At 45.3% G+C, this 24,056-nt stretch overlaps 2 protein-coding genes across 4 annotated transcripts in view; one reads left to right on the top strand and one right to left on the bottom strand.

The window, feature by feature from the left end:
- ANAPC4 (anaphase promoting complex subunit 4) overlaps positions 1–8,068 on the bottom strand; it is a 90,947-nt gene extending 82,879 nt beyond the window's left edge. The window contains exons 1-2 of one of the 3 annotated variants that reach the window (XM_040325447.1): positions 7,991–8,068; positions 1,062–1,218 (exon numbers count right to left, since the gene is read on the bottom strand). In XM_040325447.1, coding sequence (XP_040181381.1) covers positions 1,062–1,169 — 108 coding nt within the window. In that variant the 5' untranslated portion in view covers positions 1,170–1,218; positions 7,991–8,068. The other 2 variants (XM_040325449.1, XM_040325448.1) reach the window with 2 other exon arrangements.
- A 50-nt stretch (positions 8,069–8,118) lies between these two features.
- Positions 8,119–22,913, top strand: MRPL43 (mitochondrial ribosomal protein L43). Its single transcript, XM_040325450.1, has 3 exons — positions 8,119–8,268; positions 18,749–18,855; positions 22,310–22,913. The coding sequence occupies exons 1-3, from the start codon at positions 8,138–8,140 to the stop codon at positions 22,540–22,542; spliced, it is 471 nt and encodes a 156-aa protein (XP_040181384.1). The 5' UTR covers positions 8,119–8,137; the 3' UTR covers positions 22,543–22,913.
- Positions 22,914–24,056: the final 1,143 nt, after the last annotated feature.

Genomic DNA, 24,056 nt, shown 5'->3' on the forward strand with positions numbered 1-24,056 from the left:
GGCAAGCTAAACCATGACCAACACCTAAGACACTGGCGAAAAAACTGAGGTACTCCTCCTATGGGAGGGGGTTATATAGGGAGGGGCACTTCCTGTTTTTGAGATTGCCAGTGTCCATCACCTGAAGGTACTCCATATAACCCATATAGTAATGAATATGCCGCTCTGTGTCCCGTGATGTACGATAAAGAAACTAAGCTGCTTACTTTTAAAAAATGGACACTTACCTGTCCAGCGCGCCTGCGATGTCAGCAGATGAGGCTGAGCAAACGATTGGTCCTCGGCTGCTTCCGCCGCCATCCTCGGTGAGGGAATCAGGAAGTGAAGCCTTGTGGCTTCACTGCCCGATTCCCTACTGTGCATGAGCGAGGATCGCGGCGCGCCGTCACTGGTCCCCGCTCTTTCCTGGGAACAGTGTTTCCCAGAAGACAGCAAGGGTGTGACGTTACGAGGCTGGACTCCCCGCGGGAGCCAGAACCCGGAAGTGGTGCAAATACCTGTCTCAGACAGATATCTGCACCCCCCCTCCCCCCTGAAAGGTGCCAAATGTGACACCGAAGTGGGGGAGGGATCCAAAAAGCGGAGGTTCACTTTTTGTGAGCCAGGTTTCTGTTATTAAAATTATATATTGCTGCATTTAAGGCCCCTTCCACATGGAGCCATCTCTATTGGAGGTCGTCTGCTCAGTGAGGAACTTGTCCGCTGATCTAGGCTGAGCAGGCGGATGGCCACAAAGTGGTCACAGAGACAAAGTGGACACAGACACAGCCTATTCTCCTCTATGGGCCGTCGAATGTAAACAGACTGTCAGTCTCCATCCAACTGTCATCGAATTTGCCAGACAAATAGTGAAGAGATCCCCATCTGTTTGATTTAGCGGATAGGATCGGATGTCAGCAGGTGTGAGCAGACACATGTCCATTGACACCCGCCACTCCATAGAGGAGACTGAAGGGTTCGATCAGATCCGCCTGAAAAACAGACAAACTGAAAATCTGATTGCTCCGCTAGCGTTAAAGGGGTCCGAGTCTACCAGGTGTTCATACAAACACATAACTTACCTCTCCGGTTTTGTTAACAAGTGCAATAAGATCCCTTCTAGGTGACCATGACATAAATATGATTTCATGGGGCAACTGCTTCTCTCCAACCTGACGAAACGACCGCATTGTTGTCTATGCGTTACAGCATGCAGTTAGTCTTTCAATGGTTTTCCCACTGCAGTCACAAAAAGAGAAACATAATACATTTTATTGTTTTACTCCTTTTATAAGAAAACGTATAGTTTACAAATCAACCATCGTACACTATCATTAACCATGCATTGAAATGTGAAGATGTTGTACAAATATAAACAAGTGCTATACTGAGTGTGAAATCACAAAGTATGCAGAGGACATTATCATATCCTTTGAACCATGTGCTCCAGAAGGACATGATTCTAGGTACGTGTAAGAAAGACCTGTGTTATGTCTAAGTAACTCATGTAAACAAATTCACTCATAATATAGTATGTAAAAATGTTAACACCCAATTGTAGCTTTTTTTTTTATGTTAGATGAAGTCAGGGTGCATAAAGTAAAAAGTCTTCAAACGTCTCTTAGAACCTGGTTTTGACAGGTACCCACTCCCACTTTCACTCAGATCGTCTAGAATGTTCATACACTTTTTTCCTAAGACTTTTCCCAAGAGCCCTTTCACACTGAGGTGCTTGAAAACTGGCCATAAAACATTAACCTCTTTTCAGGCGTTAGTGGTGCGCTTTTTTGAAGGTCACGTGACTTAAAAAATGCCTCAAGAACTATTTTGGAGGCACTTTTGAAGCGCTTCCAATTCATTTTAACGGAAAGGGTGCTTTTCTTAGCGCTCCAAACATGCACCAAAGATGCTGCTTGACTGAGTTTTTTCACCTCCCCTCCAGCACACCTCAGGTGCTTTTTTTGCTGCTGCAGGGGAGATTGAGATATGGCACTTCCTGCTATAATGTAACAACTGACTTCCAATAGTGCAGCTGCGTTTTCATCTCGTCACATGGGACAGACTGCTACACATACCAATGCAAGGACCTGTAAAAAGATATAGGGTATATGAATGGGAGCAGTTCACACTGGTGCATTGCACTAGTTTTCAGTAGAAAAAAGTAGACTAATGCCGCGTACACACGATTGGAATTTCCGACAACAAAAGTTCGATGTGAGCTTTTGGTCGGATATTCCGACCGTGTGTAGGCTCCATCGGACATTTGCTGTCGGAATTTTCGACAACAAATTTTGAGAGCTGGTTCTCAATTTTTCAGACAACAAAAGTTCTTGTCGGAAATTCTGAACGTGTGTAACCAATTCCGACGCACAAAAATTCTACGCATGCTCGGAATCAATTTGACGCATTCTCTGAATCACTGAACTTATTTTTTCTCGACTCGTTGTAGTGTTGTACATCACCGCGTTCTTGGAGATAGTAGTTTCCGAGCAACATTTGTGCGACCATGTGTATGCAAGACAAGATTGAGCCAAAATCCGTTGGAAAAAAAATCCACGATATTGTTGTCGGAAATTCTGATCGTGTGAACGCAGCCTAAGCCCTACTTTGAACGCACAGCATGTTAGCGCAACACACATCAATGCAGAAGATGGCACAGTTTAGCTCCTCTGCTATGCAGGAAACCTAAGCATAGCAGGAAGTAAAGAAAGAAGTACACATTAAAGTGGAACTTTGGTCAGAAACTTAAAGCGGCTCTTCAGTTATTTTTTCAACTTTCCATCTATTAAATCTTCTGTCCTTGTTGTTTTAACTTTGGATAGTAAACCTTTTTTTTCTGCCAGTAAAAACTTTATACAGCCCGCTTCCTATTTCTTGTCTGGTAAAAAGCCTAGGCTGATGACATCATGCACAGCTCTCCCTCTAACTCTTGTGAGAGTTTGCCAGCAAGGGAGGGGGGTGAGTCATAAGAGGGCCAATGAAAACTGCAGGGCTGGAGGCGTGCCTCTGTGTGTGTAAAGTAAAGTGAACAGGCAGCATCTTCAGCTGCCAACAGTTAAAATAGATGCAGCCAGACTCAGTGGAGGGAGATTTCTGCAGCATATTTGGCAAGTACACAATCACAGTATATATAAAATAATATGCAAAGTGGTTGGAGGGAAGCTTCAGAATGGCAAAGATGTTTTTATTACAAATGATGTGAGCAGACTGCAGTTCCTCTTTAAGTCCTGCCAGATCACTTCAGGCTGGTCCCTTTTGCAGGTATAGCTATGTAAAAAAATTATAATAAGTGCCTATATGGTTTAAAATCCAGCAATACACTGTCTCACCCTGCTCTGCACATGCTCAGTTGCTCTCCATTTTTAGGCACTGCTGAGTTTGTAAAGACCGATCTGCAGACTGCCTGCCTGTCCTATACCAAAATGACAGCCGGGCGGTGGTTCAGTTATCCTGACTGGGCGTCATATGACATCCAACAGGATAAGCCGCAATCGTGTGCCCGGGGGGGGACGGGGACGGTTGTTGCGTGGCAAATGGCGGTGCGGTGTGTCAGTCTGACGCACCACAAAACAAACAAAAACATACTTGGGGGGGGGGGACACCCTAAAAAAGCTATACATCCAAGATGGTGCTGCTATAAGACCAAAGACCATACAAAACCGATTATAGCGCACACATGCAAAAAATGACATTTATCCTGCAAGGCTAGTTAACCACTTAAGGACCGCCTCCTGCACATTTACGTCGGCAGAATGGCACGGCTGGGCACATACACGTATAGGTACGTCCTGTGCTAGTACCCAGCCGTGGGTCATGGGCGCGCGCCTGCGACCCGGTCCGAAGCTCCGGGTCCGCGGACCCGATCGCCGCTGGAGTCCCGCGATCGGTCCCCAGAGCTGAAGAACAGGGAGAGCTGTGTGTAAACACAGCTTCCCCGTTCTTCACTGTGGCGGCGTCATCGATCGTGTGATCCCTTTTATAGGGGGACACAATCGATGACGTCACACCTACAGCCACACCCCCTTACAGTTGTAAACACACATGAGGTCACACATAACCCCATCAGCGCCCCCCTTGTGGTTAACTCCCAAACTGCAATTGTAATTTTCACAGTAAACAATGCATTTTAAAAAACGGTCCCAAAAATGTGTCAAAATTGTCCGCCATAATGTCGCAGTCACGAAAAAAATCGCTGATCGCCGCCATTAGTAGTAAAAAAAATAAATAAAAATAAAAATGCAATAAAACTATCCCCAATTTTGTAAACGCTATAAATTTTGCGCAAACCAACCGATAAACGCTTAATGCAATTTTTTTTACCAAAAATAGGTAGAAGAATACGTATCGGCCTAAAATGATTTTTTTCATATATTTTTGGGGGATATTTATTAGAAGAATTTTTTTCAAAATTGTCGCTCTGTTTTTGTTTATAGCGCAAAAAATAAAAACCGCAGAGGTGATCAAATACCACCAAAATAAAGCTCTGTTTGTGGGGGGAAAAAAAGACGCCAATTTTGTTTGGGAGCCACGTCGCACGACCACGCAATTGTCTGTTAAATCGACGCAGTGCCGAATCGCAAAACCTGGCTGGGTCTTAAGTGGTTAAAAACACCTGAACATATTGAAAAATACGGGAGTCTGGCACACCATAACATCGATCTTGGTGAAGAGCCTCTGACGAAGGCTCTTTACCACGTGATCAGCTGTGTCCAATCACGGCTGACCAAAGTATAAACAGGAAGAGCCATTCATCGGCTTTTCCTCACTCATGTCTGACAGACACAAGTAAGGGAGAGCCGATCGGCAGCTCTCCTGACAGGGGGGTTCTGTGCTGATTGTTTATCAACACAGCCCCCCCGTGGATGCCTGCCCAGGACCACCAGGGATGCACACAAAGGACGCCCACCAGGTGTGCCACCCTGGACCACCAGGGATATGCCAATCAGTGCCCATCAGCAATGCCTATCAGTGTCATTTTTATTTGTTTAGCAAGAAATAAAAACCGCAGAGGTGATCAAATACCAAATAAAAAAAAGTTATATTTCTGGGAACAAAATTATAAAAATTTTGTTTGGGTACAGTGTAGCATTACCACGCAATTGTCATTTAAAAAGTGACAGCGCTGAAAATTGGCCTGGGCAGGAAGGAGGGAAAGTGCCGGTATTGAAGTGGTTAAAGCGCAATTAAACCCTTCTATCCTTTACAGCCGAGGAAGCTACTTCTGTTTGATCTGCAACTGCTATGGTGCTGCACGTGATCAGTTATGACACCAGACATTTGATGATTTGACAGTTTGAAAACACAAGCAAATTTTACAGTACTTTTTCCATGCTTCTGCCATTCACCCGTGGATTCTGGGTGATCTACATCATATTCCCTTGGCCCCATTAGTTCATTCACATGAGCCCAGAAGGCAGTATCATGGAGGGAAATGTTCCTTATTCGGGGTGCAGGCAGATTAACCCCATCCCACTCGCATTTGTAAATAATGACAATAAAGTTGCAGTAGCTTCTTCATTGCCTGCCTCCTTCAGCAAGTAAATGCTGAGAGGCTGGGCTCGGGCAGAGGGGGATTTAGTGGCAGCAGTCATCATCGTCATCAGTGTAGAGTCTGTGTGTATCCACAGACAGTCACAGCTCACTGTTACTACTGAGTGAGGGAAGTGGGAACCTTCAAGGCTGCAGAGGATTATTTTTCTTCAAAAAGATTCATTCACAGCCAACACTCCCCCCTTCTCCTAGGGCTAGGTCATGCCCTGGGGGTTGCAGACGATAGAATTACACAATAGCTAAATGTGATCATCTTCATTGATAGTTAGCTGTTGTACAATTCATCATCATGATTATCTAACAGTACAGGTGCTTTGAGCCACAGCACCGGTACTGTATGATGATAATTAGCTATGAAGAAGCACTAAGGCATAGTGCGAAACGTCAGCTTTTCTTTTGTTGTGCTGTTTTTTGCTGTGGCATGTATTTTGTGATTTTTAATTAAAGGAGGAGTTTTTTTGGAGTGCGGCTGTCCCAGCTTTTTTCCTTCATCCTAACCTATGATGATAATGAGGGTGATCATAGAAAGACAGGGAATGCATCCCTGGGCCCATTCACATGGGAGCGCAGTCATGCATCTCCCGTGCAGGGACTTTTATCAGCACGGTAGAGCTGCACGATTAATCGTCCAGAATCGTTATCGCAATTTGTTTCCTGTTGTGATCAAGACAAAGTATTTCCTGGTCTTTCTATGCAGAGAATTCTCTCTGCTCTGCTGAAGCTATGAGGATTTCATCACTTTCGGTTCTGAATTTATCTGGATGGTACCAGCCAGGAAAGCAACCAATCAAGCCGATAAGTTGCCTTGGGGGCAGAGAGGGATCAAGGGTCTAATAAACCCCAGATCTCTACAGCTGTCACTGCCCAAGGTATCACAAAGAATGATAAATATCATTTGAGGACAAAGCTGCATTTTTTTTTTGAGGAGGCGGCAGGGTCAGGATCAAGTGTGGGTCCCCTTTCAGGGGGGCCCCATGATTTCTAACAGCGGCCCTGGCCACAACTGCATCCCAACAGACATGAATGGGACCGCCTGCTGGTGGATATGCAGAATCCCATGTGGGCAAAGTTGGCCCTTAGCACTGATCACAGATAGGTACCTGGTGTGACTGAGTGCCTGTTTACAATGGAACGCAGTGCAGGAAAGGTGTGTTCTATGCCTTTCCCACACTACACGTGAACATGCTGCAATGCAGGTGCCAATTACTTAATGGCACAAAAAAATCCGTCTCACAACTTCAGCCTGTGTGTGGCCACCAAGAATGGGCTTGGGCTTGTTTGCAACTCCACGTGCCCGCGCCCGCCAGGAAGCTGACACTGCGCAGTGCTAATCACAGGCAGGGAGACATTTCCTGATCTGTGCAACCGCGAGTTGGAAACTGTTTCATTGCCTGTGATTAGTGCTGCGCAGGGTCAGCTTCCTGGCGGGCACGTGGGGTTGTGAACACGCCCGAGCCCATCCTTAGTGGCCACCAAACCGCTTAGTGCGGCAACACCACGTGGTTTGGTACGGAGCAACCTGAAAACATAACGCTTGTAATACTTTTTCTGAACAATCCAACAACACTGCCGTTCAACCCAGACAACCAGATAATGAATGAAAGTGTGCAGTGCCCACCACCTCCTGTTAGCTGGAACTTCAATGAGATAAAGCAGAGTGGTGCCCGCACTAGAGACACACAGGGATACGTTATTCAGGACTAAGAATGAGTTCTGGCGTGTTCACATAGAACACATGTAGAGCCCGCCAGGAAGTGAGCACAGCGCTGCGCTAATAACAGCCAGGGAGACATTTCACGATCCCCGCAGCCGAGCATCGGGACAATGTCTCCCTGGCTGTGATTAGCACAGCGCTGTGCACACTTCCTGGCGGGCTCTGCACATGTTCTATGCGAACACGCCAGAGCTCATCCTTATTCAGGACATGATAAAATAAACATGCCTGCTTCCAGGCTCACACGTTTCAGCTCAGTATGCGCCTTAGTCATGGCAACATGCTTGTTACGCACGGCTGAAACGCGTGAGCCTGGAAACAGACGTGTTCATCTTATCCCGTCCTGAATAAAGTATTCCTGCGTGTCTCTAGTGCGGCCCGCCCCACTTTATCTCATTACTTTTTGTGTGTTCGGTGCAGCCCATTGAAATGAATGGGATAACAAAACCACAGTGTGTGAATGGGCTCCTCAGGTTTTAAAGCACAACGCAGCCTCCAACACACATCAATGACCATGTGATAATAACAACCGTTCTATGTGAAAGGACCCTGAAGATACACTGACTGAAGGCAATAGTCCACGTTAGACTGACTACTCCCCATACACAATGTAAGGCGGACACCATACAGACACATGAGAACACCCGAGGAGCCGCTGTACCGAAGACACACAACACCCGGAATATCCGAACCCCGCTATTCATCAATGGAAGTATTACACTGTACGAGAACACCGACAACACGTACCGAGCGCCAGAACTTCCGCCGGCGTCACCGTCACATGACCCGGTCTACAGCGGAAGTAGTGACTTGCCATTACACAACATGGCGGCGGTGTGACATGCTGATAGTTGTTGCCAGGTCACCCCTGCGAAGGAGAAGCGCTCGATCACCATGACAGCCCGAGGCTCCCCCAGCCGCTTCTTGAAGAGTGTCCTGCAGAATGGGGTGGGCAGATATGTGTGCCAGCTCAAGAGACTCACCCTCACCTTCAGTAAGGATGCCCAGCCTTCCCGGGGAGCCAGGTAACCAGCTGTGTGCAGCCTGGGGGGGTCATAGTACACGTGAAGGAGTCCCCAGGGTTCCCTCTCTGTGTATATATAATATTTATGTTCTATTACCCTGTGCACAGCATTGTATGTATCTGCTGCACTCTATAAATACTTCTCTTCTGAAACTTTCACACCATATAGGGCTGAAACAACTAATCGATTATGAAATTAATCGATTATCATTTTCTTAATCGATTAATCGGCCAGTAACATAATGGGGTTAAAAAAAAGAAAATTAGCCCTTTATAGTACAAAAAGAGCAAATCGCTACTGTAAATATTACTTTTACTGTCCCACAGTAAAAAAATGAACCCCTTACAGTAGCAATTATTTGCTCTTTTTTTACTTATTTTAGTTTTTTCACTTTTTCTAAGGTTATTAAAAAAATCGTTGGTTGCAGCCCTAACACCATATAACCCAGCATTATACTCCTATCAGCCATAACATGATGACCACTGACAAGTGAGGTGAATAACGGAGATTATCATCTCATCAGAATAGAATGTGCAAGTGAGTGGGATAGATTAGACAGCAAGTGAACATGTTGTCCCTGAAGTTGAAAGCAGAAAAATAGTATTTATTCCCAGTCTGCAGTGGGCAGGACTGACCAAAAGTGGTCCAAGACAGGAAACTGGTGACAGGATCATGGACAGCCAAGGCTAACTTGATGCAGATGGGGAGTGAAGGCGGCCTGTGTAGTCTGATCCAATAGAATAGACACTGTAGCTCAAATTGTTGAAAAAGTTAAAGGACGAGTTCACTCGCTGTCACAATTTCAAAAAAATTGGCCATGCGGGGCTCCACCCACCCGGCTGTGTCATTCATTCAGAGTTCTGTGAATGTGACCACAGAAAGTACCGACTGCCTTTTCAGTCTTAATCATAGCTTATGATTAAGCACTGAGCCTCAGTGTGAAACGCGTCAGCTTGCAACTGGTTTTCTATGGCATGTATTTTGTGATTTGATTTTACAATAAAAGGAACAATTTTTTGGAGTGCGGCTATCCAAACCTTTCCCTTTTAGCCCTGCATTGAACCTGCGATCTGCTGATCGTGGGTGCAATGCTTTGCAGGCTCCTAGTAAAAAAATAAAATAATCTTTTTACAGGTAAAATAAATGTGTCTTTTATTTTTTTCTCTGCAGCCTGTAAGGCAATGCACCTACCTTCAGCAGATCATGGGTGCAATGCTAGGTTCCTGCAGACTGTCAGTAATCTGTCTGGCTGTTACTCAGATACAAACAGGCAGTAACTGAATCGCAGGAAAAATCTATGAACTACAAGAACTCTCACCAGTTGCCTCATAGTTCATTTAGAACTACAAGCCATCGCCACGACTCTATGAATGACAAAACTGTTTGGGCAAAGCCCAATATGGCCGCATTGTTTTTAAATTGTGACAGTGGGTGCAGGGAGAGAATCCCCACCTGCTGTCATGGAGGGGGGACACAGGAGCTGGAACATGTTCCAAAGGTGAACTTAACCTTTAAAGGGGTTGTAAAGGTAAATTTTTTTATTTATTTTTTCCTTAAATAGCTTCCTTTACCATAGTGCAGTCCTCCTCATCCTTCGATTTTGCTTTTAAATGTCCTTATTTCTTCTGAGAAATCCTCACTTTCTGTTCTGTCTGTAACTCCACACAGTAATGCAAGGCTTTCTCCCTGGTGTGGAGTGTCATGCTTGCCCCCTCCCTATCTGCAATGTAGAGAGCGGCCTGGCTCTCCTGTAGCCCAAGGGAGGGTGCGAGCATGACACTCCACACCAGGGAGAAAGCCTTGCATTACTGTGTGGAGTTACAGACAGAAGAACAGGAAGTGAGGATTTCTCATAAGAAATAAGGACATATAAAAGCAAAATGGAAGGATGAGGTAAGTGAAGGAGGACTGCACTAAGGTAAAGGAAGCTATTTAGGGGGGGGAAAAAATCCTTTACAACCCCTTTAAAGGAACACTAAAGCTTCGTTTTTTACTAGATCAATTGATTTCTGTTAGCTAGAGCATTTAAATATCACTTGCCTCGTTTTTCCTTTTGGCCTCCAAAATACAGTAATCCAGGTTTGAAAATGCCATTTCCTGTCTCTCCTCTTCTTGCTTTCCACCAGCATCTGAGCCGTTTTGCATGGTGGAAAGCAGAATGTGCTCACCCCCTCCCTATGACTACAGCCCTGCGTGAAGATGCTCTCTTATCCCTCACAGGCATGGAGGCTAAGCCTAATGGGAACTGTAGTTCCCATTAGGCCGTGATGTAACAAGAATGAATGCGCACCGCAAACCAGGAAGTCAGTGAGAATAATGATTCAGGAGTGCTGGAGGTGAATAAAACAGCTCGATTTTTCAACAGGTATCACACTAGTTATAATGCAAAACATTACTTTCTCCTACGCCTTCCAGGACGGCACACCAGAGAGATAAGGGCTCCTCCCACAGGAAACACAATCAATTGACAAGTTTGTTATAAGTTCCCACCCACCCCCTTGCTCCTCAGTATTTTGATTGTGTTTCTCCCGAACACAGCGGCACGTTTGTTGTTTTATATTACCTGGAGACGGTGAGGTCGAAGGGTACCCCTGTTGAGGCAGGTTCAGGGAGGCCGGGGAGAGCTGAACTAACCTGTTGGCTTCGGTCGCTCACAGGTCGCCACAAAGATATGCATGGGCGCTCTGAGCTGTGGTGAAAAAGCCATCGTCCCTCTGCAAAAAAGCCGCCACGATACTGCTCTCTCCTTCCTGGGGGGGTTGCCACTAAGGAGCATTGCGCTCCAAGCCTCTCTCTGAGAGAAACGGGAACCGCGCCACCGGAGCGTGGGCGTTTCCTTACAGGGCAACCCGGAAGTGACGCTTCGGCGTGGAGAGCAGCGTGGAGCGGTGGGGTCGGCGGCGGATAAACCCTAACACAGGTACCGGCAAGCCAAGGACCCAGCCAACCTCCTCATGGAACAGGAGGAGAGGAAGGCAAATGTGACTGCAGGCAGATCCAGGTCGGGGTGTGGTGAGTACTAATCCCCCTTGGAAAGGGAGTGAGAGCTCCTGGCTTTCAGGGGTCTGGGATCCCGGAGCCAGTCATAACAGGCTGGAGTTTACTTCTCAACACCCTTTCCCCTCCCCAGTACAAACCTGCAGTCCTAGGGGAGGACAGAGTAAAGTGTATATCTCTTGTCTTTAATCTCCCCAGCGGAGCCCAGGAGACCCAAATAAACAATCTCCTGCCGCTACAGGGCAAAGCTCTTCTAAAAATAAATGTGTGGGTACTGTAAGGATAAATTCCCACCCAAAGCCCTTTTGCTAAGAATCTTTTAAAAACTTTCCGTGTAGCCACCAGGCAGCCAGTAACTTAAGGTCTGACATAGAGGAGCTTATCCCTAGAGAGGACACATCCTCCCAGGAAGGCCTTGTCTGAATGGGATCTAGTGCCCTTCCCCCCACTTTCACAGTCATTCCCTCTAGTCCAGTAAAGGAAACTAAGGAAGACAGGGAGGTTAAGGGGGAGCTGAGCAGAATAGGACGCCCCATTCACCCTAGTGGATCTGGGGGGACTTCTGCAGGGAAAAATCGGCCTCTGAGGACCTTATAGAAGTCCCTAGAATAATCTCATATAAAGGCCTGAGCAAGGCTCAATCCAGGGTGGTGGGTTTTTATCCACTCCATTAATCCCTAAAGGATTAGAGCCAACTGCCATGAACCTGACAGCTTACAATGGTGCTGTTAGAGGTTTTTAGCCCAGCAAAAACCTACCTCCTAAACTCTTAAAGGGGGGTGGACAGGCACTCATAGGGGACATCTTAAATGTATATATATTACCCTTGAGGAGGTTGCTTATTAGTGGCAACATCTTCCCAAGTTCCAACAGGTGTCTGATTGCCTATCATCTCCTCCTTACACTGCTACTATATCTATCAGTGTATAAGAGTTAATCAATAAACCTCTGGTGGCTTAGGCAACAAAACCACCAGGGCTGTATGAGAAGCAGAAAATGTGAGCCTGAAACCCTTAATTAAGAGTTTTTTCTCTGCAAACCTCTGTGTTAAGGCTATGAAAATTAGCCTGTATTTAGTATGAAGCCCTACAGGTGGCTGATTGCCTCCAGCCTAAGATTGTGATCACCTCTGCATTAGAGATCTAATTGATCGCTGGGTCTGTGCTCGTTAAGACCTTAAAGGCCTGGACTCGCTCCCACCTGTGTGTATGGATCAGCTACAACTACTCAGACTTATGCATGGTAAAATAGCAGCTACCACTATTGTGGTATGATCACACACCTCAGACTTCCATTATTGGAACTACCATATTCCTCCACTGAGGGAATGATTAGTATCTGGAGTTCAGGCTCTGCCTAGGATAGATTGTTGGCCTGACCGCATCAGAAATGCTATCCTATGGCTCACTAGAAATGCATAATGTTGATTATGTAATGGCACACAGTTGCTTACCAAAACGCATAACATTGATATGTTGGTAACACTTCTATTATATAACCATACACCATTGCTATTCAGAAATGCTCAACATAGTTTACTGATAGTAATATTTCTGTGGGTTATGCGACTTTACAAGGTTGCTAGTCAGAAACGCACAACATTGGAAGTTTATCTTGTGTCTTTTCTGTTATATAAATATCCTATGGTTCATCAGAAATGCATAATATTGCCTATGTAATGTTACACTACTGCTTATCAGAAACACATGTCTTTGAGTGACTGATAGCGACATTTCTGCTGGTTATATGACTGTACAATTTTGCTAATCAAGAAAACGCACAATATTGTAGTGGATATTTATGTAGGTTAAGTGACCGTACACGGTGGCTATTCAGATATGCACTGAATTAAGCTTTCAGTTGCTAGTGACATTTCTGTTGATTTAGATGACCCTACAAGGTTGCATTAAGTAACACATTAAGTGGTCAGCAACATTCTGTTGGTCATATAACTGTACAAGTTTCTAATCAAAAAATGCATAACATTGTATTGCTGGGAATGACACTTCTGTGGGTTCAGTAACCGTATACTGTTGCTATTCAGAAACGCACAGCATTGGGCGTCTGGCTAGTGACTTTTCTGTTGAGTGGCCGACAACATTCTGTGGTATAGCTGTGCAGGTTCTCTAATCAAAAAATACACAGCATTACTGGCAGAAACGCACAGCATTGAGTTTTTATTAAGTGACATTTCTGCCGGGTATATGACGGGGTTATCTTGTTAAACAGAAATGCACAATGTTATTGTTGGTAACGTTTCTGTCTTAGGTCCCATACCCTATTAATGATTTGAAGTGTGTTGGTGCCACTCTCTGGTCATGACTGCAGGTGGTCTAGCACCAGCAATACACAGTTGGGGGACACATATGTCTTTTTGTGTGGTCATACTGGCTATGCCACTGCTTTTTCGTGACCATCGAAAATACGCAAGAGGTGTTAGTAATTTTTCTGTTGGTTATAGGACCGTACTGCGGTCGGTATCAGGAATACACAACACTGAAGCTGTCCTTGTCTTCCTGGTTTTGAACTTATTACCTTAGTTTGCTGTACATCAGAAAAACACAGCATTGGAAGGTGCCCGTATCTTCTGTGTTTAATTACTCAGAAAAACGCCATAATTGCTATTGTCCTTTCAGTTGGATGAAGGACCCTAACCCATTAAGCATCAGAAGCTCACATTGGAGCCTCTGTCCCTTCCCTTTGCTTAGGTTACATGGTATCTTATTACATATTAGAAATACACAACATTCTAAGTTTGATTTGTGTCTTCTTTGTCCTACAGGTGACTGTATATCAGAAAATATAACAGTGAAAGCTGGGTGTGTCTTCCTGTTTTAATGTCCCATATTAAACCTAAGCTGGCTACCCTTCAGAAATTTAAGATTTATGACCTGTAGATCTGTGATATTAATTATATATCTGTCATTTTATTTCAGACCTTATTTTCCATACACATGGAAGGAACAGGATTTCTGATGGCAAAAGATTCAGTCCTTTACATCTAGGCATGCCAGAGACATGCCCTAGACCGGAACCCAGTAGGGTTATAGGACACTAGAAGAAGGTCATAAAAATCACCTATCAGGGTTATAAAAAAGAGGGGTTACGCTGTTAGAAATTGGTTGCTTGAGGATACAACATCAGAGCTTATCTGACTAGTTCACCCAATCCGATAAATTTACAGCTCGGTATGTATCCTTCAGGTCACCCCATTGGACGAACTGGATGTGACTAACCAATATTAGTTTCTTACTCCTACTATAGAACTAACCCTATGGTAGGGATCTGCTTAACTTGGCACTCTCTGGTGCCTGGAGTAGATTATGCACTCAGACGCTGTGTATTTACAAAATATTGTATTTTGTTGGCGTGCGGCACTCACGTAATTTGCCCTGAGAGTGTAGGGCGAATTGTGCCTGCGGGTTGTGCACAGGGGTGCTGTGGAGAGTTGCTTCCCCTGGTACCTTTTGTTTTATATGCCAAAAAATGCAGTGGTTACTCGCAGTTCTTACCAGGCTCCTTCATGCATAGTTTAACGCATCTGCCAGCAGGACTATAAGGAGCTGGGGGATATAGAACAGATTCACATCTGACATGTCAGCATTCAGATGGGAAGAGAACCAGAAGTTGGAAATGACCAGGGGGTGATTGGACTTGCTTGCCAACAGGCTTGCATAGCAGCCGTTTTTGACCTGTCTAGCAGTGTGCGTTGGAGACAGGGGGTTGGTCGGCACAAGTGGGCGGGCGCAGGAGTGAGCCACGCCAAGACATCCTGTGGACCTGACACTGACCAGTAGGTGTCCTCTCTATAGAGGCACATGCATTCTGATGAATGGGGGGGGGCAGGTGAACTGAAGGGGAACCACCCCTCCTTGAAGGTGCAGGAACACACCAAATGCCCTACTTGGGTACATACCTGCCCAGTCATTTGAGTCCAGGGAATAAGCTTTCCATAATCTAGTATCCTTGAGTGGGTTGATTTCCTTGTTTCACCATGACTATGGCGGACAAAAAGGGGACCCACAAGGATTGTCCGTCAGGAGACCCTTTTTTTCTAAACCATTCTCCTGAACAGACCACTGGCTTGTAACCAGATGTTTTTTCTTGGTCGATCAGAGTAGTTCCTTGTGCCACAGAACAAATCTCTGATTAAACTTTTTGATGGTCCTATGCAGCAATTGCAGACATTATTGACCACGATGGCTAGAATATTGGCACAGCCAATCCTTCTATCTTAAATAATTCACAGGCTCTCAGATTTTTCTTTGAGAGCACATGCCACCTAGGTCCTGCATCCGAAATGGAGACAGGGACATAGGTGGAGCGGACCTGCAGGTCAATTACATGATCCAGCTAGGATACCTTCATCACACACTAGGTAGTGTAGGTGGTGAAACAAAGTCAGACTCTGACATTTAGCAGAAAGACCTTGCAGGCAAGGGTCCCACCCTAAAGTAGGCCTGAGTTCTTTTATATCCTCTCTGGTGTGCCGTCCTGGAAGGCGTAGGAGAAAACCTACGTTAGATCTACCGGTAACGGTATTTCTACGAGCCTTCCAGGACGGCAGGCCTACTACCCACCCTATGTAAAGAAAGGTAAGCTATATGCTAAATGGTAAGTACCGATGGGGTGCCCCTTGTGAACCAGTTCAAGATTACTTTATTAAATACTGAGGAGCAAGGGGGTGGGTGGGAACTTATAACAAACTTGTCAATTGATTGTGTTTCCTGTGGGAGGAGCCCTTATCTCTCTGGTGTGCCGTCCTGGAAGGCTCGTAGAAATACCGTTACCGGTAGATCTAACGTAGGTTTTTTACTTTATCAGCTACTGTCAGACTTTAATTTAGGAGGAAAATATTTTTGACTTTACAACCCCTTTAATGCTGGTTTCAGATAAAGGTGTCAGAATACACAGTGCATCGCAGTCTGTTGTGTATGGGGGGGGGGGGGGGGGCTTCATAGTCGTAGACTGGTCAGGGGGCCCATGCTGACCCATGTTCACAGCCAAAAGCGTCTACAATGGGCACATGAGCATCAAAATTGGTCCATGGAGCACTGCAAGCAAGCAGCCCGGTCTGATGAATTCAAGAATGGTTAGAGGCAGGGCTCAAAATGTCAAGTCCTGAGCCACTAGCCAGGCCTTAAGAGTTACTAGCCACTAGTTGCACCACCCAACCCCTCCCCTGCCCCACCCCTAAGTCCACCCCTAAACACGCCCTTGTAAATTATCTCATGAAATTACACTGTTAAATGTTTTAAGCAGAATTAAGTTCCAAAAATAAATATTAACAACAAACGTTGACAATATTAACGTAAAACATATCAGTACCCATCAGTGCAGCCTCACTGTGCCCATCAAATGCAGCTTTATGGTGCCCATGAATGCAGTCTCACTGTGCCCATGAACGCAGCTTCACTGTGCCCCATCAAATGCAGCTTGACTGTGCCCCATCAAATGCAGCTTCACTGTGCCCCATCAAATGCAGCTTCACTGTGCCCCATCAAATGCAGCGTCGCCGTGGCCCCATCAAATGCAGCGTCGCCGTGGCCCCATCAAATGCAGCGTCGCCGTGGCCCCATCAAATGCAGCGTCGCCGTGGCCCCATCAAATGCAGCGTCGCCGTGGCCCCATCAAATGCAGCGTCGCCGTGGCCCATTAAATGCAATTTCACTGTGCCCCATCAAATGCAGCGTCGCTGTGGCCCCATCAAATGCAGCGTCACCGTGGCCCATTAAATGCAATTTCACTGTGCCCCATCAAATGCAGCATCACATGGCCCTTTAAATGTAGTTTCACTGTGCCCCAAATAAATGCAGCGTCGCCTTGCCCCATCACTCCAGACTCACCATTGTCTTGATGAGCCTGGTTCACACACACACACAGCGGACATCTCCCACTCGCTGTGTGTTACTGAGCTGGGTCTGTGTTCGGCGGCTCTGTGTATCAAGATCTCGCCCCCCCTAGACCGGCTCGTGTGATAGGCGGATCACTGAATCAATCTACTATCACACAAGCCGGTCTAGGGGGCGGGATCTTGTTACACGGAGCCGCCGAACACACACCCAGCTCCGTACGTGACACACAGTGGGAGATGCCCACTGTGTGCGTGTGAGGAGGAGGCGGTGGCTTCAGTCCAGCCATGCCGCTCAGTGTCTCCCAGCTGACAGTTTCCTGGATGGTCGCTTCAGCCAGGAAGCTGTCAGCCTGCTCTGTCCCTGCACCTCACTCGCCCTACACTAAATTTTACTCGCAAAATGCGAGCATGCGAGTGGAATTTTTGAGGGCTGGGTTAGAGGGACACAACAAAAATTGAGATGTTGACTTGGCCTCAATTCACCAGATCTCAATCCAATTGAACTACTGTGGGATGTGTTAGAAAAAAAAATCTGATCCATGGAGGAACCACCTTATAGGACTTATATGCTATTTGTGGCATGGTACCAAATACCACAGCATACCTTCAAGGGTCACTAAAGGAAAACATTTTTTTAGCTAAATAGCTTCCTTTACCTTACTGCAGTTCTGGTTTCATGTCCTCATTGTTCGTTTTTGCTTTGATGTTGCTGTAATTCCTCTCTGTTCTGGACACTTCCTGGTTGTCTGTTTCCTGATAACCACAGTACTGGGAGATTTCTCACGGTGGTGACTAATCAAGGAGGTGTGATTACTGTGTGTCAGCACCAATCCAGTTTCGTTTTACAATCCATCACTGCCCTCTATTGGCTCTCTGTCTCTGAACATCAGAGAACCAGGAAACAACAGCAAAAACGAAACTAAACTGCAGGCACATTATGATTGTTTTTTATCTAATTTTTAATCATTTTTAAAATTAATCAGTTAACTATTAAATCTCTATACCCTGTACACAGTCATTTCAGCTAAAAAAAAATGTTTTCCTTTAGTGACCCTTTCAGAGATCTGGTGGAGTCTATGCCTTGAAAGGTTATGGCTGGTTGGTATATATATTAGAGCAGGGGTCTCCAAACTACTGCCCTCCAGTTGACCAGGAACTACAATTCCCATCATGCCTAGTCGTGTTGCCTCATCAGCGCACATCAGTGTAGGAGAAAAATTACCTGTTTGCAAAATTTTATATAACAAACTATGAGAACTTTCGGTCTTTTTTTCATTTGCAAAAAATGTAAAAAAAAACAGTGGTGATTAAATACTACCAAAAAAAAAATTAATAAAAATGTTGTTTGGGTACAGTGTTGCATGCGCAATTTTCATTCAAAGTGCAACAGCGGTGAAAGCTGAAAATTGGCCCGGCAGGAAGGGGGTTTACATGCCCAGTAGGCAAGTGGTTAACATTTTGCAGAAATGTAATACATGCTCCCACGTTAATAAAATAAAAAAAAGTATTCTATTTTTATCTTTTTTAAGTTTAAGAAGCATGGGGGGGGGGGGGAGTGTTCTGGATAATGGATGAGACAAGTTCAAAACCCATTTAATGCCTGTATTTTTTTCCATCTCTGATTTTTAGGGAGTTTATTGAAGAAAAGATAGTTGACTTTGCCAAGCAGAATCCCAGTGTTGTTCTGTATGTGAATCCCAAGCCATGCAGAGTACCCAAACTGGTGGGGGAATACCGTAAGTACTGATTAATACATTGTTTATGATGTCAATGAAAATCGAGGGTATCTTATGAATCCTAGCAGTCAAGCCTCATACACGGGGAAGAATCTCGTCAGAAAAAAAAAAGTTTTTTCCTGGCAAGAATCTCTTGCCGCCCGAATGTACACACACTCCTTTCAAAAGAACCGCTGTTCTTTTGAAAGGCAAGAACGCAGTGATGTCATCGCGTACGACGAGCTTGCGCTCGTCACATTTGATGCCGTTGCCGCCATCTTGCTTCACCCTACCTATGCCGTGGAAGCTACCGCGCATACTTCAAAGTAATTTTGAGCATGCACGGGCTTCCACAGCAACGGGTAAGTATACAGACGCTCGGGTTTCTCGTCAGGAAACAGGTCGACAAGAATCTCAACGAGAAAATAGAGAGCAGGATCTCTATTTTTCTCATCGAGATTCTGGGAAGATTTCCAGACGATAAACCTGAAAGCCTCGTACACACGCTCGCTTTACTCGGTAAGAAAGCTCTGCTAGCAGTTTTCTTGCTGGTTCTTGCCGAGAAAACCGAGCGTGTGTACAAGGCTTCAGTCTAGAGAAAGTCACAAGCAGTTCTAGGCTTTTATGGGCTGAAGCCCATGCTATACACTCTGCAGTCCTTGTACTGCAGTCCATGCTATACACTCTGCAGTCCATGCTATACACTCTGCAGTCCATGCTATACACTCTGCAGTCCATGCTATACACTCTGCAGTCCTTGTACTGCAGTCCATGCTATACACTCTGCAGTTCTTGTACTGCAGTCCATGCTATACACTCTGCAGTCCTTGTACTGCAGTCCATGCTATACACTCTGCAGTCCTTGTACTGCAGTCCATGCTATACACTCTGCAGTCCTTGTACTGCAGTCCATGCTATACACTCTGCAGTCCATGCTATACACTCTGCAGTCCATGCTATACACTCTGCAGTCCTTGTACTGCAGTCCATGCTATACACTCTGCAGTGCGTGTACTGCAGTCCATGCTATACACTCTGCAGCCCATGCTATACACTCTGCAGCCCATGCTATACACTCTGCAGCCCATGCTATACACTCTGCAGTCCTTGTACTGCAGTCCATGCTATACACTCTTAAGCTGGCAGCACGCTGAAGATCGGGTCTCTGCTCTCGCACAGTGGTGTGGATTTCCAGCAGTTCTACACAATGTTACAATCAACATTACTCGGAAGTGTGAGTATTGTCAATTGGAGCACAGTAGTTGTGACTGGACAGGTACATGTCAGAGACTGGAGATGTGGACTACTGTACTCTTTGCGAGGCACTGGGGAGTTTAGCATGGGCTGCAGAGTTGACACCTTAAAACATCAGACGCATGCTTTAATTTTTAGTCCACCTGTAATAGAAAACAAAGGTTCAACTGGGCTTTATAAGTTGTGTTATTATTGAGGGCATGTGTGTGTGTCCCCCCCCCCCCCCCCCCACTACCCTGAAGTAAACCTGTGGTTTGTGCATGACTGGAAAAGCAGGTTTACTTTGATAACCAGCATCGCATAAGTTGTGTGACAAGCACTGGTGATTGGACATTTAGTCATCCAGCATTGTCCCAGTGAGCAGCCCTGAGTGATATCCAAGTCACAATTTTACAACAGTGTACACAGGCATTGAGGCTCCATTCACACCTAGGCGTTTTTACACCCGACGCTATTGCAGCCTGAAATACGCTGGAGGGGTGATTTAACATTGTCGGCTATGGAGATGGTTCACATCTCCACGCCGTACGCCTGAAGCTCAAAACAAGTCCCGGACCCTTTTTTTCAGGCGGCTTCGGCGTTTGGCATAGCCGACAATGTTTAATCACCCCTCCGGCGTATTTTAGGCCAAAAAACGCTGCGTTTTGTCGCGACAAATCGCGGGACAAAATGCCGCAATTTGACGCGCCTTTTTCCCAGGATCGCGGTGGACTAGGCCCCCACCTCCCCCGCCGCTCGATCACGGGGGGCCCGTGATATCCGGTAATTGAGGCCGAGGCTTTGCGCCTTGTGAAGTCCCCAGCTCTTCCTTCTGTGAGCTGGCGCCATCTGGTGGTGGCCGTTGGTACAGCAGTTCTAATGTCATTTTTCACTATTTTCACTGCCATCTTCTTCCCTCTAATTAGAACCCCCAAACATTATATAAGCCATGATTAAGCACTAGCTCAGTGCGAAACGCGTCGGCTATCTACCTGTTCCTTTGTTGCACCTTGTGAAGTGATGTACTTGCTGTGTTTTTTTGAATAAAAGACAACCGTTTGGTCATTGGAGTGCGGCTATCCATCCTCTTTCTTCGAGTAAATTCATACCCAACATGTCACGCTTCAAAATTGCATCCGCTCGTGGAATGCCGACAAACTTTTACCCTTTAAAATCTTCATGGGCGACGTTTAAAAAAATCGCTCTACCAATCGCGGCGATACCTCACATGTGTGGTTTGAACACCGTTTACATATGTGGGCGCTGCTCACGTATGTATTCGCTTCTGCACGCAAGCTCGTCGGGGCGGGGTGCGTTTTCTGGCTCCTAACTTTTTTTAGCTGGCTCCTATATTGCAAGCAAATTTGTCAAACCCTGTGTGTCCTCAACCAAACCAAGGCTGGTGTTAGAACTGATCACATGTGCAGCACCATGGCAGTTGCAGATCAAACAGAAGCAGCTTCCTTGGCTGTAATGAATAGGAAGGTTTAATTTTGCTTAAGGCTGTCAGCCTCTACAAACTCTGTAGTGCCTAAATGTTAAACAGTATAGGCACTTATTTTTAATGGGAGCCAGCCTGAAGTGATCTAGCAGGATTTTTTTCCTGACAAAAGTTCCACTTTAAAGCAGGATTCCACCCGCAATTTTTATTTTATTTTTTTTAAAGTCAGCAGCTACTAAGGACACTTACCTTGTCCTACTTGCCCGCGCTGATGGCCCCCCGATGCTGATCCCACGACTGATGCAGGTCCCGTGCCGCCATTCACACTAGGTGAAACAGGCAGTAAAGCCTTACGGCTTCACTGCCCATTTCCTACTACGCCTGTGTGAGTCTCGTGCCGGCTTGTGAATGGGCGGCTGCTCTCTGAGAACACACACAGTTCCCAGAAAGCAGCGCGCCCCATTCACTAGGAGAAGAAGAAAACACACCGCAGTGCCGAAGAGGCAGATTACGGACTTCCGCATAGCAACAGGTATTTCGGGTGAGTATAAATTTTATTTTTTCACTTTTTATTTTATTTTTATTTTTTAGGACTTTTGGCCAAATGTTCCTGGGTGGAACTCCGCTTTAAATCTGTCCTGACTGCATTGTAACCACCAACTAGAATATGGCAGTTTCAATCTTGTGCCTTATGGTATAACCGTTTTAAATTCAAGACTCATTGATGTATGTGGCAAGTTCATGCAATCAGATGACTATTGTTCTAGAATGAATATTGAATGCATTTGTTCCTTCTTTCAGTGAATGGGACTGTCAGAGAAGAAGCCATTAACAGCAGAACTGCAGAGCAAATAACAGAGCTGGTGCAGAAGATGGCCAGCCAGTCTGGTCTGGAGATCATCCGCATCAGGAAACCTCAACACACAGACAACCCCAGCATTCAGGGACAATGGCACCCCTTCACCAACAAATCCTCTACCATAAACATACAGTTGTTTGATGCTGTTAGCCAACAGGCTGAATCCCAGCCATAAATATTAACCTTATCATAATATTGTCATTTCTTATAGCACTGGTCCATACACAGCCTAATCCTTGCAAGTGACACTTATTTTGATACCTGCTTGAGAGAATTGGGCTGTGCAGGGCTTTCCTGGGGTGAAAACAGCCAGGAACATGTTAATGCACCTAGAGAATTTCCACTCTTTTAGGACATCTCTGTGAAAGGGGTTCTTTTGGACAGATAACAGCAGAGTCTAGTAGTACAGGGATATGAGAAATAATAGACAGATAATGACTACTGTTCTCAAGAAGACCTCTGTGCCTGTCTACTTGTGTAAAGCTGGACTAGAATGTATGTTACAGACATGAAACAGGTGTATAATAAAATGTTCATAATACAGAGTATGTGTTGTATAGCATGCATTTATGCAAATGAATTTTGCCATACAAATAATCTGAGCCTGCTGTGCTGGCATTCAACCAATGCCAACTAAAACTTTCTAGATATGAGTTTCAATGACAACTCCAAGCAATATATGCCATTTGCAGTCTGATTGTGCACCTCTGGTGGTGACTACACGCAGCCTGCAAGCTACAAAACTGACTTTATATTGAATATGCACAATAGCTTAATACATTAAACAAATAATTCCTGCACAAAATTGAATCGTAGCTGATGGATATGCATGTTTTAACAATGGCATCTCTGCCACACTTTCAGTGGACTTCATTGTCCATGAGGCATTGTGGGTTCTGTATCCTGTAATTGGCTCTCAGCGGTCACATAATTGGGAGTCTATTCTGCAAAGTTTGTATAAAGGTATCTTTAACCACTTCCCACCCGTAGGATGGCATATGACGTTTTTTAGGTTGAAGTTGTGATATCTGGATAATGCCTACAGCTACAGGCATCATCCATATACAGTAAAACCTTGGTTTTAGAGTAACTTGATTTGAGAGTGTTTTGCAAGACGAGCAATATTTTTTTTTATTTTTTTATAAATTTTGACCATACAAGCGATGTCTTGATATAAGAGTAGCGTCATGTCACAACTGAGTATAAAAAAGAAGAGAGGCGCCTCTAAGTGTAGCAATATGGTTACATTTAATGAAGGTACAACATTTAGCAACTCACATGGTTGATGATTAAAACGGGCACATCTAAATATGCAGGCACCTGGGGTAAAGCTGTCCACATAGACCATTCTCCTCACTGCCATTTATGTCGCCCCCTTCCACGAGCGGTTCAAGCCTCGCTTTCAGAATGCTCTACTACAGGGTAGTCTTCCCGGTCATGATTGCAGACTTATGAGAGCCGACGGTGCGGAGGATGGTCTATGTGGACAGCTTTACCCCGGATGCTTTCATACTTGGATGTACCTCTTTTAATCATCAATCATGTGAGTTGCTAAATGTTGTACCTTCATTAAATATAACCATATTGCTACACTTAGAGGCGCCTCTCTTCTCTTTTATACTCTGTAGCTCCTGCTGGATTTTGCTTCTAATTCCCATTGTGGAGGCTTCCATTTGTGGATGGACATTT

The sequence above is a fragment of the Rana temporaria genome, chromosome 10 (assembly GCF_905171775.1).
Source record: "Rana temporaria chromosome 10, aRanTem1.1, whole genome shotgun sequence".
Lineage (NCBI taxonomy): Eukaryota > Metazoa > Chordata > Amphibia > Anura > Ranidae > Rana > Rana temporaria.

What these genes read in the sequence shown, in the direction of transcription:
- MRPL43 (XM_040325450.1), top strand. Translation starts at nt 8,138, where the DNA reads ATGACAGCCCGAGGCTCCCCCAGCCGCTTCTTGAAGAGTGTCCTGCAG. An exon ending in CAGCCTTCCCGGGGAGCCAG is followed by an intron (nt 8,269 to 18,748) that starts GTAACCAGCTGT and finishes TCTGATTTTTAG; the next exon opens with GGAGTTTATTGAAGAAAAGA. An exon ending in CAAACTGGTGGGGGAATACC is followed by an intron (nt 18,856 to 22,309) that starts GTAAGTACTGAT and finishes TCCTTCTTTCAG; the next exon opens with TGAATGGGACTGTCAGAGAA.